General features: G+C 41.9%; 1 protein-coding gene across 6 annotated transcripts in view; it reads right to left on the reverse strand.

Moving 5' to 3' along the window:
- The window catches only part of LOC116941109 (titin-like), a 127769-nt gene that overhangs the window by 81040 nt on the left and 27440 nt on the right, over positions 1-19289 (reverse strand). For 5 of the 6 annotated variants that reach the window (XM_032951761.2, XM_076066037.1, XM_076066039.1 and 2 more), the window contains exons 32-45: positions 18772-19041; positions 18403-18669; positions 17620-17889; positions 17251-17517; positions 16444-16713; positions 16079-16345; positions 9023-9292; positions 8654-8920; positions 7846-8115; positions 7481-7747; positions 6640-6909; positions 1591-1857; positions 786-1055; positions 420-686 (exon numbers count right to left, since the gene is read on the reverse strand). In XM_032951761.2, the coding sequence (XP_032807652.2) occupies positions 420-686; positions 786-1055; positions 1591-1857; positions 6640-6909; positions 7481-7747; positions 7846-8115; positions 8654-8920; positions 9023-9292; positions 16079-16345; positions 16444-16713; positions 17251-17517; positions 17620-17889; positions 18403-18669; positions 18772-19041 (3759 nt within the window). The remainder of the gene's footprint in view (positions 1-419; positions 687-785; positions 1056-1590; positions 1858-6639; positions 6910-7480; positions 7748-7845; positions 8116-8653; positions 8921-9022; positions 9293-16078; positions 16346-16443; positions 16714-17250; positions 17518-17619; positions 17890-18402; positions 18670-18771; positions 19042-19289) is intronic. The other variant, XM_076066038.1, reaches the window with a different exon arrangement.

The raw sequence follows: 19289 nt of genomic DNA on the forward strand, positions 1-19289 counted from the left end.
AGGTGTGTCGATCATAAGGACATCAGTGGGCTTGGGCAGGGCACTTTGCAAGAAAGGATGATGGTAAAGTGGATTAGACAACTGACAACCAAAGAAGAGAAGACGGCCGAGTGAACGGGCGCTGCAGGGATTGAGGGATGAGATTAGCTCGTGCAGGAGTGGGATGGATTGTGGCATCGTGAAACCATGAAGGAATGTGATGACGTGGAGATAATTGAATGAGTCTGAGAATAAACCATGTCTGATGATGATATAATAAATGCACATGGTAACATTTGTACATCACTATCAAGACGGGTTCCTTGATGGAAAAGGCCAATATCAATGTGTACAATATCACCCGTGGTTTCAAATGCATTACAATCACAAAAAACAAAGCATAATCGGATTCACCACAGATTATACATTTCATTATTTACCTGTCACAGTGAGCTTTGCTGATGTCTGGAAGTTTCCAGAGTCGCACGTGTACTGGTCACTGTCTCCCAGCTCCACTGAGCTGATGACGAGGCTGGCCTTCCTGCCCTCGCGCACCATGCGATACTTGGCTCCAGCTTTCAGGGTCTTCTTGCCCTTGAGCCACACGACAGGAGTGTCTCCACGAGATGTTTCACACGTCAGCTCAGCCTCGTGTCCTTCCTCAACTGACAATTCTCCCAGCTCTTTTGAGAATTCAATAGGGAGCTCTGAAAAAGAAAATGAACATTGTAATTGGTCGTTAACATGTTATTATAACAATTACACATTCAAATCTTACCTACGTCAGTTTTAACGAGGAGCTGTACCTGTGACGTTCAAGGTGGCACTGGTTTTCTCAAAGCCCGAGTCACAGACGTACTTTCCGCTGTCTATTAACTCCACGCAACTGATCTTGAGCACCGCTGCCATTCCATCTCGCTTCACATGGAACCGCTTGTCGCTACCATCCAGCAGCTGATCATCGTGGTACCACTGCACTGGGGACCCGGCCTTGGAGGTCTCACACGAGAGGGTCACTTCACCCTCTGCCTGGACTTGGGTATCGGACAGAGGTTTGGTGAATACAACTCCAGCTTCTGAAAGAAAATATACGGATATTTTTCTTTTAAGTCAGTTTCCGAATTAAAGACGTTACACACATGTCTCTGTCTACATAATACATTATGAATTTGAATATCATATCATCTGGTTTAGGTGTGTCGATCATAAGGACATCAGTGGGCTTGGGCAGGGCACTTTGCAAGAAAGGATGATGGTAAAGTGGATTAGACAACTGACAACCAAAGAAGAGAAGACGGCCGAGTGAACGGGCGCTGCAGGGATTGAGGGATGAGATTAGCTCGTGCAGGAGTGGGATGGATTGTGGCATCGTGAAACCATGAAGGAATGTGATGACGTGGAGATAATTGAATGAGTCTGAGAATAAACCATGTCTGTTGATGATATAATAAATGCACATGGTAACATTTGTACATCACTATCAAGACGGGTTCCTTGATGGAAAAGGCCAATATCAATGTGTACAATATCACCCGTGGTTTCAAATGCATTACAATCACAAAAAACAAAGCATAATCGGATTCACCACAGATTATACATTTCATTATTTACCTGTCACAGTGAGCTTTGCTGATGTCTGGAAGTTTCCAGAGTCGCACGTGTACTGGTCACTGTCTCCCAGCTCCACTGAGCTGATGACGAGGCTGGCCTTCCTGCCCTCACGCACCATGCGATACTTGGCTCCAGCTTTCAGGGTCTTCTTTCCCTTGAGCCACACGACAGGAGTGTCTCCACGAGATGTTTCACACGTCAGCTCAGCCTCGTGTCCTTCCTCAACTGACAATTCTCCCAGCTCTTTTGAGAATTCAATAGGGAGCTCTGAAAATGAAAATGAACATTGTAATTAGATATATAAATATTGTAATTATAACAATTACATATGTCTGCATTATGTTTGTGTAGTGGAGTAGAAAATACACATGGGTAAATTGGCCATATACAGTACATACAAACAGTGTGGGTCATGTAAGGTCTGGCAGGTGATGAAGTCACGGGTGGCGTAAACAGGCCAAAGTAATTAAGGGAGTCAAGGGACGAGGGCTGTTAGCGTTAAGTGGCGGCGTCACGGAGTCTGGGCCGTTGGACAGGTGCGGAGCTGGCGGGATAATGCCAGCGAGGCACGTGACAATTAATAAAGGCTGATTGGAAAGGGGATAAAAACGCTAGGTGATTTGGACGGCGGGGGAGTTGGCGAGAAGTGGAGACAGCAGCGGGTAGAGAGAGATGCGAAGAGTGGAAACCCGGCAAGTGTTAGTGGAGAATAGATTGAGAGCCGAACCCAGATGACAATAGATAGCGATAGCGAGAGTTAGTGTTAGGAGAGTGGAGATTACGGTATAGGTAGGTGCAGGGAGAGTTAGCGATAGACAAGTCACTGTGTGTGAGGAGATAGACAGGTCACTGTGTATGAAGAGATAGACAGAGTCACTGCGTGTGAAGAGATAGACAGGTCACTGTGTATTAAGAGACAGACAAGTCACTGTGTGTGAGGAGATAGACAGGTCACTGTGTATGAAGAGATAGACAGAGTCACTGCGTGTGAAGAGATAGACAGAACCACTGTGGGTGAAGAGATATACGAGTCACTGTGTGTGAGGAGATAGAGAGAGTCACTGTGTGTGAAGAGATAGACAGGTCACTGTGTGTGCGGAGATAGAGATAGGAACACTGTGTGTGCGGTGAGAGAAGAAGAGACTGTGTGTGGAGACAAGGAGTATGAGCGGACGGTGCTGAGGGGAATTCGAGTGTTCGAGTTGGCGGAGCGCGGAGAGGAGAAATTAGATTGTGTGTGTGTGTGAAATTATATAGTGTGTGTGAAATTATATAGTGTGTGTGTGAAATTATATAGTGTGTGTGTGAAATTATATAATGTGTGTGTGTGTGAAATTATATAGTGTGTGTGTGAAATTATATAGTGTGTGTGTGTGTGAAATTATATAGTGTGTGAAATTATATAGTGTGTGTGTGTGAAATTATATATAGTGTGTGTGTGTGAAATTATATATAGTGTGTGTGTGTGAAATTATATATAGTGTGTGTGTGTGAAATTATATATAGTGTGTGTGTGTGAAATTATATATAGTGTGTGTGTGAAATTATATATAGTGTGTGTGTGTGAAATTATATAGTGTGTGTGTGTGAAATTATATAGTGTGTGTGTGTGAAATTATATAGTGTGTGTGTGTGAAATTATATAGTGTGTGTGTGAAATTATATAGTGTGTGTGTGTGTGAAATTATATAGTGTGTGTGTGTGTGAAATTATATAGTGTGTGTGTGTGAAATTATATAGTGTGTGTGTGTGTGTGAAATTATATAGTGTGTGTGTGTGTGTGTGAAATTATATAGTGTGTGTGTGTGTGAAATTATATATAGTGTGTGTGTGAAATTATATAGTGTGTGTGTGTGTGAAATTATATAGTGTGTGAAATTATATAGTGTGTGTGTGAAATTATATAGTGTGTGTGTGTGTGTGAAATTATATAGTGTGTGTGTGAAATTATATAGTGTGTGTGTGTGAAATTATATAGTGTGTGTGTGTGAAATTATATAGTGTGTGTGTGAAATTATATAGTGTGTGTGTGTGAAATTATATAGTGTGTGTGTGTGTGAAATTATATAGTGTGTGTGTGTGTGTGAAATTATATAGTGTGTGTGTGTGAAATTATACAGTGTGTGTGTGAAATTATATAGTGTGTGTGTGTGAAATTATATAGTGTGTGTGTGAAATTATATAGTGTGTGTGTGTGTGTGAAATTATATAGTGTGTGTGTGTGTGTGAAATTATATAGTGTGTGTGTGTGAAATTATATATAGTGTGTGTGTGTGTGAAATTATATATAGTGTGTGTGTGTGAAATTATATAGTGTGTGTGTGTGTGTGAAATTATATAGTGTGTGTGTGTAAAATTAAATAGTGTGTGTGTGTGAAATTATATAGTGTGTGTGTGTGAAATTATATAGTGTGTGTGTGTGTGTGTGAAATTATATAGTGTGTGTGTGTGAAATTATATATAGTGTGTGTGTGTGAAATTATATATAGTGTGTGTGTGTGAAATTATATAGTGTGTGTGTGTGAAATTATATAGTGTGTGTGTGTGAAATTATATATAGTGTGTGTGTGTGAAATTATATAGTGTGTGTGTGTGTGTGAAATTATATAGTGTGTGTGTGTGTGTGAAATTATATAGTGTGTGTGTGTGAAATTATATAGTGTGTGTGTGTGAAATTATATTGTGTGTGTGTGTGAAATGATATAGTGTGTGTGTGTAATTATATATAGTGTGTGTGTGTAATGATACTGTGTGTGTGTAATGATATATACTGTGTGTGTGAAATGATATAAAGTGTGTGTGAAATTATATATAGTGTGTGTGTGTGTGAAATTATATAGTGTGTGTGTGTGTGTGAAATTATATAGTGTGTGTGTGTAATTCTATAGTGTGTGTGTGTGAAATTATATAGTGTGTGTGTGAAATTATATAGTGTGTGTGTGTGTGAAATTATATAGTGTGTGTGTGTGTGAAATTATATAGTGTGTGTGTGTGAAATTATATAGTGTGTGTGTGTGAAATTATATAGTGTGTGTGTGTGAAATTATATAGTGTGTGTGTAATGATATATAGTGTGTGTGTGAAATTATATAAAGTGTGTGTGAAATTATATATAGTGTGTGTGTGTGAAATTATATAGTGTGTGTGTGTAATGATATATAGTGTGTGTGTGTAATGATATATAGTGTGTGTGTGTGTAATGATATATAGTGTGTGTGTGTGAAATTATATATAGTGTGTGTGTGAAATTATATAGTGTGTGTGTGTGAAATTATATATAGTGTGTGTGTGTGAAATTATATATAGTGTGTGTGTGTGAAATTATATAGTGTGTGTGTGAAATTATATAGTGTGTGTGTGTGAAATTATATAGTGTGTGTGTGTGTGAAATTATATAGTGTGTGTGTGTGTGAAATTATATAGTGTGTGTGTGTGTGTGAAATTATATAGTGTGTGTGTGTGTGTGAAATTATATAGTGTGTGTGTGTGTGAAATTATATAGTGTGTGTGTGTGAAATTATATAGTGTGTGTGTGTGTGAAATTATATAGTGTGTGAAATTATATAGTGTGTGTGTGAAATTATATAGTGTGTGTGTGTGAAATTATATAGTGTGTGTGTGTGTGTGAAATTATATAGTGTGTGTGAAATTATATAGTGTGTGTGAAATTATATAGTGTGTGTGTGAAATTATATAGTGTGTGTGTGTGTGTGAAATTATATAGTGTGTGTGTGAAATTATATAGTGTGTGTGTGTGAAATTATATAGTGTGTGTGTGTGTGAAATTATATAGTGTGTGTGTGAAATTATATAGTGTGTGTGTGTGAAATTATATAGTGTGTGTGTATGTGTGAAATTATATAGTGTGTGTGTATGTGTGAAATTATATAGTGTGTGTGTGTGAAATTATATAGTGTGTGTGTGTGTGAAATTATATAGTGTGTGTGTGTGAAATTATACAGTGTGTGTGTGAAATTATATAGTGTGTGTGTGTGAAATTATATAGTGTGTGTGTGTGAAATTATATAGTGTGTGTGTGTGAAATTATATAGTGTGTGTGTGTGAAATTATATAGTGTGTGTGTGTGAAATTATATAGTGTGTGTGTGTGTGTGAAATTATATAGTGTGTGTGTGTGTGAAATTATATAGTGTGTGTGTGTGAAATTATATAGTGTGTGTGTGTGTGAAATGATATAGTGTGTGTGTGTAATTATATATAGTGTGTGTGTGTAATTATATATAGTGTGTGTGTGTAATGATACTGTGTGTGTGTAATGATATATAGTGTGTGTGTGAAATGATATAAAGTGTGTGTGAAATTATATATAGTGTGTGTGTGTGTGTGAAATTATATAGTGTGTGTGTGTGTGTGAAATTATATAGTGTGTGTGTGTAATTCTATAGTGTGTGTGTGTGAAATTATATAGTGTGTGTGTGAAATTATATAGTGTGTGTGTGTGTGTGAAATTATATAGTGTGTGTGTGTGAAATTATATAGTGTGTGTGTGTGAAATTATATAGTGTGTGTGTGTGAAATTATATAGTGTGTGTGTAATTATATATAGTGTGTGTGTGTGTTATGATACTGTGTGTGTGTGTGTAATGATATATAGTGTGTGTGTGTAATGATATATAGTGTGTGTGTGAAATGATATAAAGTGTGTGTGAAATTATATATAGTGTGTGTGTGTGAAATTATATAGTGTGTGTGTGTAATGATATATAGTGTGTGTGTGTAATGATATATAGTGTGTGTGTGTGTGTAATGATATATAGTGTGTGTGTGTAATGATATATAAAGTGTGTGTGTGTAATGATATATAGTGTGTGTGTAATGATATATAAAGTGTGTGTGTGTGTGTAATGATATATAGTGTGTGTGTGTAATGATATATAGTGTGTGTGTGTAATGATATATAGTGTGTGTGTGTAATGATATATAGTGTGTGTGTGTGCGAAACAATGGAAATAAAAGTGACGGTGGAAGAAAGGCGATTGTCGTCCGAGTGAATCCAAGGCACTAAATTTGTATTCAGGAGGAGCTGTACCTGAAACAGTCAAGGTGGCACTGGTTTTCTCAAAGCCCGAGTCACAGACGTACTTCCCGCTGTCCATTAGCTCCACGCAACTGATCTTAAGCGTGGCTGCCTTTCCATCTCGCTTCACATGGAACCGCTTGTCACGACCATCCAGCAGCTGATCCTCGTGGTACCACTGCACTGGTGACCCGGCCTTGGAGGTCTCACACGAGAGGGTCACTTCACCCTCTGCCTGGACTTGGGTATCGGACAGAGATTTGGTGAATACAACTCCAGCTTCTGAAATATATAATGCGGATAATTTAAAAAGTTAATTTCCGATCTAAAGACGTCAAACACATGTCGCTGTCTAAATAAATACATCATGCATTTGGATATCATATCATCTGGTTTAGGTGTGTCGATCATAAGGACATCAGTGGGCTTGGGCAGGACACTTTGCAAGAAGGGATGATGGTCAAGGGGATGAGACGACTGACGTAGAGGCAGTCAAGGAAGAGAAGACGGTCGAGCGAACGAGCGCTGCAGTGATTGAGTGATGAGATCAGCTCATGTGCAGGAGTGAGATGGATTGTGGCATCGTGAAACATGAGGGAATGTGATGGCGTGGAGAGAAATTAATGAAGCTGAGGGTAGGCCATGTCTGATGATGGAATTAATAATTGACATGGTAATATTTGGATATCACCATCAAGAGTATACTTTGAGGTGATATCAAAAGGTAACGGGTTCCTTGTTGGAAAAGGCCAACATCAATGTGTACAATATCACCCGTGGTATCAAATGCATTACAATCACAAAAAACAAAGCATCGTCGGACACACCGGAGATGATTCAGTTGAATGTTTACCTGTGACAGTGAGCTTTGCTGACGTCTGGAAGTTTCCAGAGTCGCACGTGTACTGGTCACTGTCTCCCAGCTCCACTGAGCTGATGACGAGGCTGGCCTTCCTGCCCTCGCGCACCATGCGATACTTGGCTCCAGCTTTCAGGGTCTTGTCACCCTTGAGCCACACGACAGGAGTGTCTCCACGAGATGTTTCACACGTCAGCTCAGCCTCGTGGGCTTCCTCAACCGATAAAGATCCCAACTCCTTGGAGAATTCAACAGGAAGCTCTGAAAACGATAATGAATATTGTAATTGGATATATAAATATTGTAATTATAACAATTACATAAGTCTGAATTATGTTTGTATTCAGGAGGAGCTGTACCTGTAACAGTCAAGGTGGCACTGGATTTCTCAAAGCCCGAGTCACAGACGTACTTCCCGCTGTCTATTAACTCCACGCAACTGATCTTGAGCACCGCTGCCTTTCCATCTCGCTTCACATGGACCCGCTTGTCGCTACCATCCAGCAGCTGACCATCGTGGTACCACTGCACTGGTGACCCGGCCTTGGAGGTCTCACACGAGAGGGTCACTTCACCCTCTGCCTGGACTTGGGTATCGGACAGAGGTTTGGTGAATACAACTCCAGCTTCTGAAAGAAAATATGCAGATATTTTCTTTTAAGCCAGTTTCCGAATAAAAGACGTTACACACATGTCTCTGTCTACATAAATACATTATGCATTTGCATATCATATCATCTGGTTTAGGTGTGTCGATCATAAGGACATCAGTGGGCTTGGGCAGCACACTTTACAAGAAGGGATGATGGTCAAGGGGATTAGACAACTGACAACTAAGGAAGAGAAGATGGCCGAGTGAATGGGCGCTGCAGGGATTCAGGGATGAGATCAGCTCATGCAGGAGTGGGATGGATTGTGGCATCGTGAACCATGAGGGAATATGAAGGCGTGGAGATAATTGATGGAGTCTGAGGATAAACCGTGTCTGATGATGATATCATAAATGCACATGGTGATATTTGGGCATCACTATCAAGACGGGTTCCTTGATGGAAAAGGCCAATATCAATATGTACAATATCACCCGTGGTTTCAAATGCATTACAATCACAAAAAAAAAACAAAGCATAATCAGATTCACCACAGATTATACATTTCATTGTTTACCTGTCACAGTGAGCTTTGCTGATGTCTGGAAGTTTCCAGAGTCGCACGTGTACTGGTCACTGTCTCCCAGCTCCACTGAGCTGATGACGAGGCTGGCCTTCCTGCCCTCGCGCACCACGCGATACTTGGCTCCAGATTTCAGGATCGTGTCACCCTTGAGCCACACGACAGGAGTGTCTCCACGAGATGTTTCACACGTCAGTTCAGCCTCGTGTCCTTCCTCAACCGATAAAGATCCCAACTCCTTGGAGAATTCAACAGGAAGCTCTGAAAACGAAAATGAAAATTGTAATTGGATATATAAATATTGTAATTATAACAATTACATTTTCAAGTCTGAATTATGTTTGAATTCAGGAGGAGCTGTACCTGTAACAGTCAAGGTGGCACTGGTTGTCTCAAAGCCCGAGTCACAGACGTACTTCCCGCTGTCCGTTAGCTCCACGTGACTGATCTTAAGCGTGGCTGCCTTTCCATGTCGCTTCACATGGACCCGCTTGTTAAGACCATCCAGCAGCTGACCATCGTGGTACCACTGCACTGGTGACCCGGCCTTGGAGGTCTCACACGAGAGGGTCACTTCACCCTCTGCCTGGACTTGGGTATCGGACAGAGGTTTGGTGAATACAACTCCAGCTTCTGAAAGAAAATATGCAGATATTTTTCGATTTAAAGCTTTCGTGAATGCAAGGATTAATCTTCTTTGGTTCTTTGGGTAAAGTCACGTAGAATGGGAATAAAATAATAAATTGATAAAATAAAATAACACAATAAAATTCTCACGACGTTTCGGCCACAACACTAGCGGCCTTCATCAGGTGAAGGGATGAGACTCTCTGGAGGACAGCGCTGGAGCGAACACAGCCAAGCTCAGACCGCGACCTTTAAGCTGTGTGAGAAGAAACAGAGCGCCTTGACAAAGGAATTAGCATAGAATTTAGCATTGAAATAGCTGAGTGATTAGCTTGTGACTGGTCACAGAAATGGCTATGTTAAAGTCAAAGCATACACATCCACAGAGGCACCCCTTGACAAAGGAATTAGCATAGAATTTAGCATTGAAATAGCTGAGTGATTAGCTTGTGACTGGTCACAGAAATGGCTATGTTAAAGTCAAAGCATACACATCCACAGAATAAATGTACTCAATATATTCTTCAATAAGCTGAGCTATTAACAGTAACTGGGTATACACTACACTATATAATGAATACTATATACTAAACCAATAAAAAACTAAAATATAAATTACCTCAATGTTATCAATAAACTCTATATATTCTCTAATCAGCTAAGCTACCAACAATGAGTCGTTATATATCACAATGCTATTTGGCGAAAAAATGGGTGGATTCTTACCCTCAACTTTTAGCACCACGGATAGCTACGAGCCCCGTTCAGACGGACGAGTTCATCCATCGTCGGAACAGAGGAGGGGGAGAGAGACAGCTGCGAGGCGCTGTTATACTCCACGTTGTAAACCATACCATTAACCGTGGTGTGAGAGGTATTAAGAGTCAATGCCAGCGAAAGAGCTGTGGTCTCAAGGTCATCGTAAAATACAATAAATTAACAAAGGAAATGGTTTAAAACATCTTTCCAATGGTTACTAAGCCAGAATCCATCTTCTCGGTTGAAATTGTCTCTGTGCTTGTATATGTGAATGGCCTCATGAACGAATCTCTCATGGTAGCCGGTTGGTTTGCAAAGAACCTCCGTCTTGGAGAAGTCAATGTCATGTGAGCCCACTGAATTATAACAGTGATCTGCCACAGCAGAGGAGTTCGTTCTACCGTGTTTCAAGTCTGCTTTATGTTCGCGGATGCGGTCCGAGATATGTTGTTTGGTTTCTCCAAAGTAGCTACTACCACAGAGGCACTTTAGTTTGTAAACGCCCGGGTACTGTATGTCTGGAACAGCATCGTTTACAAATGGAACCAGATCACGGATTTTATGTACTGTGTTGAATCAGACCTGGATCTTGTGTTTATTCAGGATTTTGGAGATATTTTTAGTGACCCCTGGAATGTAGGGTAAGGTGATGGTTTTGAGTGGCTCCACAAGAGGACCCTTCTTCATGACTGGAGTGATGGCTTTGCGGATTGTGTAGTCGGAGTAACCATTAGCCCTGAGAGCCTGGTGTACGTGCTTGAGTTCACTGGTAATGTGTTCCTGGTCGGAAATGCATTGGGCTCTATGGTATAGAGTCTTGATGAGGGAATTCTTCTGGGATGGATGGTGGTGGTTTCAAGTAAGCATCTGTATGGGTAGCTTTCCTGTAGACAGAGTGGCTTATTGAACCATCATGTCTCCTTTTAATTAAGACATCCAAAAAGGGTAGTTTGCCATCTTTTTCGACCTCCATAGTAAATCTGATGGCTGGGTGTATGGAATTGATGTGGTCGCGGAATTGGTCTAGAGCAGGCTGGTCATGTAGCCAGATGACAAAAGTGTCATCCACGTACCTCTTCCATAAGGTCGGGCGTAGAGTGGCAGTCTGGATGGCGTCAGTTTCAAATTTTTTCCAAAATTTTCCATGAATACGTTGGCTACAACCAGAGATAGGGGGGAGCCCATTGGGGTGCCCTCAGTTTGTTTGTAGAAAGTTCCATTCCAGGTGAAGTATGTGTTGGTTAAGCAATGTCTCACCAGGGGGGGTACAGCAGTATGCAGTCCTTGATGAACCAGGTCTTCAATGATGGCGATGGTGTCAGGTACCGGGACTTTGGTGAACAAGGACACCACATCAAAACTGACAAGCAGGTCGTCTGGGGACAGGGGAATGCCTTTGATTGTCGATACCAGGTGAGTAGAATTTATTACCGCAGGAGGTAGTTTTTCCAGTGAAAGGTCGCAGTATATCAGCAAGTAAACGTGCCAGTTCATAGGTGGGGGAGTTGATAGTAGAGACGACGGGACGAAGGGGTGTATCTTCTTTGTGTATCTTTGGAAGGCCATATAATATTGGTGATCTGGCAGCAGAGGGGTTTCAACGAGAACTGTTTGGTCTGATCAATTAATGCTGTTGAATCAGAGGTGATTTGCAGTCACGAAAGCTTTAAATCGAAATTTATCCGCCTCTACGGGGAGGGATTCCACGCAACCTTAAGATAATTCAACAGACTCCGGGATAAGAAGGCTCAACTAATCGAGTCTCTCACCTTTCTGAAGAGATGCCGCGACTCTAAGGTAATACCAACCGCATTCACACTAACCTCTGCTGCTGCAACTTCTCTCAATGCAAAACGAATTCTAGCTAGAACTAGCTTCGCTCTCATCTCAGAAAAAATCAGACTTACACCTCACCGAACACGATCAGTTAGACAAGACACTCTACAAATCACACTTAACTTTGACAGCAACAATGTCTACATCGGATTGGGAACATGTAGACAATATGACTACCTCTTCGGCTGCCACTATGTCGACCAAATGTAGGGAAAATTTGATTTCCAAATTCAATCACCTCTCCAACAAAAAATCGGATCCACACACCGAAAAGATAGACGTCAAAAAAGTCGTAATTAATCGCAGTAACAGTTCCATTTCTGATGGTCTGAAATCCGTTTTAGTTAAAGGTCTAAACTTTGCTGTCACACCGAGACACATACCGGTTAATGATATCATTGCCCATGTCGACGTTGCACTCAAGGGCTTGAGTCACATCTCTGCAGACGTAGCAAGATCTGAAATCGCTGCAACCCTCAAAAACGCTAAGTTGCCACCTAGCAACATCAGCAAAGATGAACACTTTGAATTATCTCAATTAAAAAAGAGAGATGATATTGTCGTCCTCTCAGCCGACAAGGGCAATGCCACTGTCATCATGGACAACACAGAATATAACAACACAATTCAAGAACTACTCAACGATGGCAGCTATACAAAAATAAAAAGAGATCCCACCAACAGCCTGGTTACCAAAACGAACAAAATCATCTCTGATTCAACAGCATTAATTGATCAGACCAAACAGTTCTCGTTGAAACCCTCTGTTGCCAGACCACCAATATTATATGGCCTTCCAAAGATACACAAAGAAGATACACCCCTTCGTCCCGTCGTCTCTACTAACAACTCCCCCACCTATGAACTGGCACGTTTTCTTGCTGATATACTGCGACCTTTCACTGGAAAAACCACCTCCTGCGGTACTAAATTCTACTCACCTGGTATCGACAATCAAAGGCATTTCCCTGTCCCCAGACGACCTGCTTGTCAGTTTTGATGTGGTGTCCTTGTTCACCAAAGTCCCGGTACCTGACACCATCGCTATCATTGAAGACCTGGTTCATCAAGGACTGCATACTGATGTACCCCCCCTGGTGAGACATTGCCTAACCAACACATACTTCACCTGGAATGGAACTTTCTACAAACAAACTGAGGGCACCCCAATGGGCTCCCCCTATCTCCGGTTGTAGCCAACGTATTCATGGAAAAATTTGGAAAAAAAATTGAAACTGACGCCATCCAGACTGCTACTCTACGCCCGACCTTATGGAAGAGGTACGTGGATGACACTTTTGTCATCTGGCTACATGACCAGCCTGCTCTAGACCAATTCCGCGACCACATCAATTCCATACACCCAGCCATCAGATTTACTATGGAGGTCGAAAAAGATGGCAAACTACCCTTTTTGGATGTCTTAATTAAAAGGAGACATGATGGTTCAATAAGCCACTCTGTCTACAGGAAAGCTACCCATACAGATGCTTACTTGAAACCGGATTCCCACCACCATCCATCCCAGAAGAACTCCCTCATCAAGACTGTATACCATAGAGCCCAATGCATTTCCGACCAGGAACACATTACCAGTGAACTCAAGCACGTACACCAGGCTCTCAGGGCTAATGGTTACTCCGACTACACAATCCGCAAAGCCATCACTCTAGTCATGAAGAAGGATCCTCTTGTGGAGCCACTCAAAACCATCACCTTACCCTACATTCCAGGGGTCACTAAAAATATCTCCAAAATCCTGAATAAACACAAGATCCAGGTCCGATTCAACACAGTACATAAAATCTGTGATCTGGTTCCATCTGTAAACGATGCTGTTCCAGACATACAGTACCCGGGCGTTTACAAACTAAAGTCCCTCTGTGGTAGTAGCTACTTTGGAGAAACCAAACAACATATCTCTGACCGCATCCGCGAACATAAAGCAGACTTGAAACACGGTAGAACGAACTTCTCTGCTGTGGCATATCACTGTTATAATTCAGTGGGCTCACATGACATTGACTTCTCCAAGACGGAGGTTCTTTGCAAACCAACCGGCTACCATGAGAGATTCGTTCATGAGGCCATTCACATATACAAGCACAGAGACAATTTCAACCGAGAAGATGGATTCTGGCTTAGTAACCATTGGAAAGATGTTTTAAACCATTTCCATTCTTAATTAATTGTATTTTACGATGACCTTCAGACCGCAGCTCTTTCGCTGGCATTGACTCTTAATACCTCTCACACCACGGTTAATGGTATGGTTTACAACATGGAGTATAACAGCGCCTCGCAGCTGTCTCTTTCCCCCTCCTCCGTTGCGACCATGGATGAACTCGTTCGTCTGAACGGGGCTCGTAGCTATCCGTGGTGCTAAAAGTTGAGGGTAAGAATCCACCAATTTTTTCGCCATATAGCATTGTGATATATAACGACTTATTGTTGGTAGCTTAGCTGATTGGAGAATATATAGAGTTTATTGATAACATTGAGGTAATTTATATTTTAGTTTTTTTATTGGTTTACTATATGGTATTCATTATATAGTGTAGTGTATACCCAGTTACTGTTAATAGCTCAGCTTATTGAAGAATATATTGAGTACATTTATTCTGTGGATGTGTATGCTTTGAATTTAACATAGCCATTTCTGTGACGAGTCACAAGCTAATCACTCAGCTCCATTGGAAACCTCATTTGCCAGTGACAAAATATGATAATTGTTTTTTTACCCTTTTATCTGGCAACAAAACTGACGCCTTTTTTTACAAGGAGTCATGTTTACATTGACCACGATACCTGCGGTCGGAACGCAAACAAAAAACAACAACTCTGATAATGTATGCACTGTCCTTGAAATTGATTGGTCCACACCCGAGACAGCTTTCTTTAGAGCCTCGTCTCACATGGTGTTGGACCAGAAGACGCCAAAAGGCGCGCAACTCAAAGGCAATGCACCATCAGAGTATGAGAGCTCGGGGTAAGCATTTACACCATTGGAAACCTCATTTGCCAGTAACAAAATATGATAATTGTTTTTTTACCCTTTTATCTGGCAACAAAACTGACGCCTTTTTTACAAGGAGTCATTTTTTACATTTACCACAATACCTGCGGTCGGAACGCAAACAAAAAACAACAACTCTGAAAATGTATGCACTGTCCTTGAAATTGATTGGTCCACACCCGAGACAGCTTTCTTTAGAGCCTCGTCTCACATGGTGTTGGAACAGAAGACGCCAATAGGCGCACAACTCAAAGGCAATGCACCATTAGAGTATGAGAGCTCGGGGTAAGCATTTACACCAATTATCATATTTTGTTACTGGCAAATGAGGTTTCTAATGGATGTGTATGCTTTGACTTTAACATAGCCATTTCTGTGACCAGTCACAAGCAAATTACTCAGCTATTTCAATGCTAAATTCTATGCTAATTCCTTTGTCAAGGCGCTCTGTTTCTTCTCACATAGCTTAAAGGTCGCGGTCTGAGCTTGGCTGTGTTCACTCCAGCGCTGTCCTCCAGACAGTCTCGTCCCTTCACCTGATGAAGGCTGCTTGTGTTGTGGCCGAAACGTCGTGAGAATTTTATTGTGTTATTTTATTTTATCAATTTATTATTTTATTCTCATTCTACGTGACTTTACCGAAAGAACCAAAGAAGATGCAGATATTTTCTTTTAAGCCAGTTTCCGAATAAAAGACGTTACACACATGTCTCTGTCTACATAAATACATTATGCATTTCAATATCATATCATCGGGTTTAGGTGTGTCGATCATAAGGACATCAGTGGGCTTGGGCAGCACACTTTGCGAGAAAGGATGGTGGTAAAGTGGGTTGGACAACTGACAACCAAGGAAGAGAAGACGGCCGAGTGAATGGGCGCTGTAGGGATTGAGGGATGAGATTAGCTTGTGCAGGAGTGGGATGGATTGTGGCATCGTGAACCATGAGGGAATGTGATGGCGTGGAGATAAATGAATGAGTCTGAGGATAAAACCATGTCTGATGATGGTATTAATAAATGCACAAGGTAATACTTGGACATCACTATCAAGACGGGTTCCTTGATGGAAAAGGCCAATAGCAATGTGTACAATATCACCCGTGGTTTCAAATGCATTACAATCACAAAAAAACAAAGCATAATCGGATTCACCACAGATTATACATTTAATTATTTACCTGTCACAGTGAGCTTTGCTGATGTCTGGAAGTTTCCAGAGTCGCACGTGTACTGGTCACTGTCTCCCAGCTCCACTGAGCTGATGACGAGGCTGGCCTTCCTGCCCTCGCGCACCATGCGATACTTGGCTCCAGCTTTCAGGGTCTTCTTGCCCTTGAGCCACACGACAGGAGTGTCTCCACGAGATGTTTCACACGTCAGCTCAGCCTCGTGGGCTTCCTCAACCGATAAAGATCCCAACTCCTTGGAGAATTCAACAGGAAGCTCTGAAAATGAAAATGAAAATTGTAATTGGATATATAAATATTGTAATTATAACAATTACATAAGTCTGAATAATGTTTGTATTCAGGAGGAGCTGTACCTGTAACAGTCAAGGTGGCACTGGTTTTCTCAAAGCCCGAGTCACAGACGTACTTCCCGCTGTCCGTTAGCTCCACGCGACTGATCTTAAGCGTGGCTGCCTTTCCATCTCGCTTCACATGGACCCGCTTGTCGCTACCATCCAGCAGCTGACCATCGTGGTACCACTGCACTGGTGACCCGGCCTTGGAGGTCTCACACGAGAGGGTCACTTCACCCTCTGCCTGGACTTGGGTATCGGACAGAGGTTTGCTGAATACAACTCCAGCTTCTGAAAGAAAATATGCAGATATTTTCTTTTAAGCCAGTTTCCGAATAAAAGACGTTACACACATGTCTCTGTCTACATAAATACATTATGCATTTGAATATCATATCATCTGGTTTAGGTGTGTCGATGATAAGGACATCAGTGCGCTTGGGCAGGACACTTTGCGAGAAAGGATGATGGTAAAGTGGATTGGACAACTGACAACTAAGGAAGAGAAGACGGCCGAGTGAATGGGCGCTGTAGGGATTGAGTGATGAGATTAGTTCGTGCAGGAGTGGGATGGATTGTGGCATCGTGAACCATGAGGGAATGTGAATGCGTGGAGATAAATGAATAAGTCTGAGGATAAACCATGTCTGATGATGATATAATAAATGCACATGGTAATATTTGGACATCACTATCAAGACGGGTTCCTTGATGGAAAAGGCCAATTTCAATGTGTACAATATCACCCGTGGTTTCAAATGCATTACAATCACAAAAAAACACAAAGCATAATCGGATTCACCACAGATTATACATTTCATTATTTACCTGTCACAGTGAGCTTTGCTGATGTCTGGAAGTTTCCAGAGTCGCACGTGTACTGGTCACTGTCTCCCAGCTCCACTGAGCTGATGACGAGGCTGGCCTTCCTGCCCTTGCGCACCATGTGATACTTGGCTCCAGCTTTCAGGATCTTATCACCCTTGAGCCACACGACAGGAGTGTCTCCACGAGATGTTTCACATGTCAGCTCAGCCTCGTGGGCTTCCTCAACCGATAAAGATCCCAACTCCTTGGAGAATTCAACAGGAAGCTCTGAAAGCGAAAATGAAAATAGTAATTGGATATATAAATATTGTAATTATAACAATTACATATTCAAGTCTGAATTATGTTTGCATTCAGGAGGAGCTGTACCTGCAACAGTCAAGGTGGCACTGGTTTTCTCAAAGCCCGAGTCACAGACGTACTTCCCGCTGTCCGTTAGCTCCACGCGACTGATCTTAAGTGTGGCTGCCTTTCCATCTCGCTTCACATGGCACCGCTTGTCGCTACCATCCAGCAGCTGATCCTCGTGGTACCACTGCACTGGTGACCCAGCCTTGGAGGTCTCACACGAGAGGGTCACTTCACCCTCTGCCTCGACTTTCGTATTGGACAGAGATTTGGTGAATACAACTCCAGCTTCTGAAAGAATATATGCAGATATTTTTTTGAGTTAGTTTCCGATTTAAAGACGTCAAACACACGTCACTATCTACATAAATACATTATGCATTTGGATATCATATCATCTGGTTTAGGGGTGTCGATCATAAGGACATCAGTGGGCTTGTGCGGGACACTTTGCGAGAAAGGATGATAGTTAAGTGGATTAGACAACTGACAACCAAGGAAGAGAAGACGGCAGGGATTGAGGGATGAGATTAGCTCGTGCAGGAGTGGGATGGATTGTGGCATCGTGAAACCATGAGGGAATATGAAGGCGTTGAGATAATTGAATGAATCTGAGGATAAACCATGTCTGATGATGATATCATAAATGCACATGGTAATATTTGGACATCACTATCAAGACGGGTTCCTTGATGGAAAAGGCCAATATCAATGTGTACAATATCACCCGTGGTTTGAAATGGATTACAATCACAAAAAAAAGCATAATCAGATTCACCACAGATTATACATTTCATTATTTACCTGTAACAGTGAGCTTTGCTGATGTCTGGAAGTTTCCAGAGTCGCACGTGTACTGGTCACTGTCTCCCAGGTCCACTGAGCTGATGACGAGGCTGGCCTTCCTGCCCTCGCGCACCATGCGATACTTGGCTCCAGCTTTCAGGGTCTTCTTGCCCTTGAGCCACACCACAGGAGTGTCGCCACGAGATGTTTCACATGTCAGCTCAGCCTCGTGTCCTTCCTCAACCGACAGCTCTCCCAGTTCTTTGGAGAATTCAACAGGGAGCTCTGAAGAAGAAAATCAACATTGTAATTGTACATATAAATATTATAATTAAAGTAATTTCACATTCAAGTCTGAATTATGATTGTATTCAGAACGAGCTGTACCTGTAACTGTCAAGGTGGCACTGGTTTTCTCAAAGCCCGAGTCACAGACGTACTTCCCGCTGTCCGTTAGCTCCACGCGACTGATCTTGAGCACCGCTGCCTTTCCATCTCGCTTCACATGGAACCGCTTGTTGCTACCATCCAGCAGCTGACCATCGTGGTACCACTGCACTGGTGACCCGGCCTTGGAGGTCTCACACGAGAGGGTCACTTCACCCTCTGCCTGGACTTTGGTATCGGACAGATGTTTGGTGAAAACAACTCCAGCTTCTGAAAGAAAATGTGGATAATGTTTTTATTTATTTATTTTCCCATTGAAAGAGATATGTTAAACACGTCCCTTTCTACGAAAACACATTTCGCATATGGATATCATATCATCTGGTTTAGACTTGTCGGCCACAAGGACATCAGTGGACTTGGGCAGGACACTTTGCAAGAAGGGATGATGGTCAAGGGGATGAGACGACTGACGTAGAGACAGCCAAGGAAGAGAAGACAGTCGAGTGAATGAGCGC

The sequence above is a fragment of the Petromyzon marinus genome, chromosome 10 (assembly GCF_048934315.1).
Source record: "Petromyzon marinus isolate PM22_M1 ecotype Great Lakes invasive population chromosome 10, UKy_Petmar_22M1.pri1.0, whole genome shotgun sequence".
Lineage (NCBI taxonomy): Eukaryota > Metazoa > Chordata > Hyperoartia > Petromyzontiformes > Petromyzontidae > Petromyzon > Petromyzon marinus.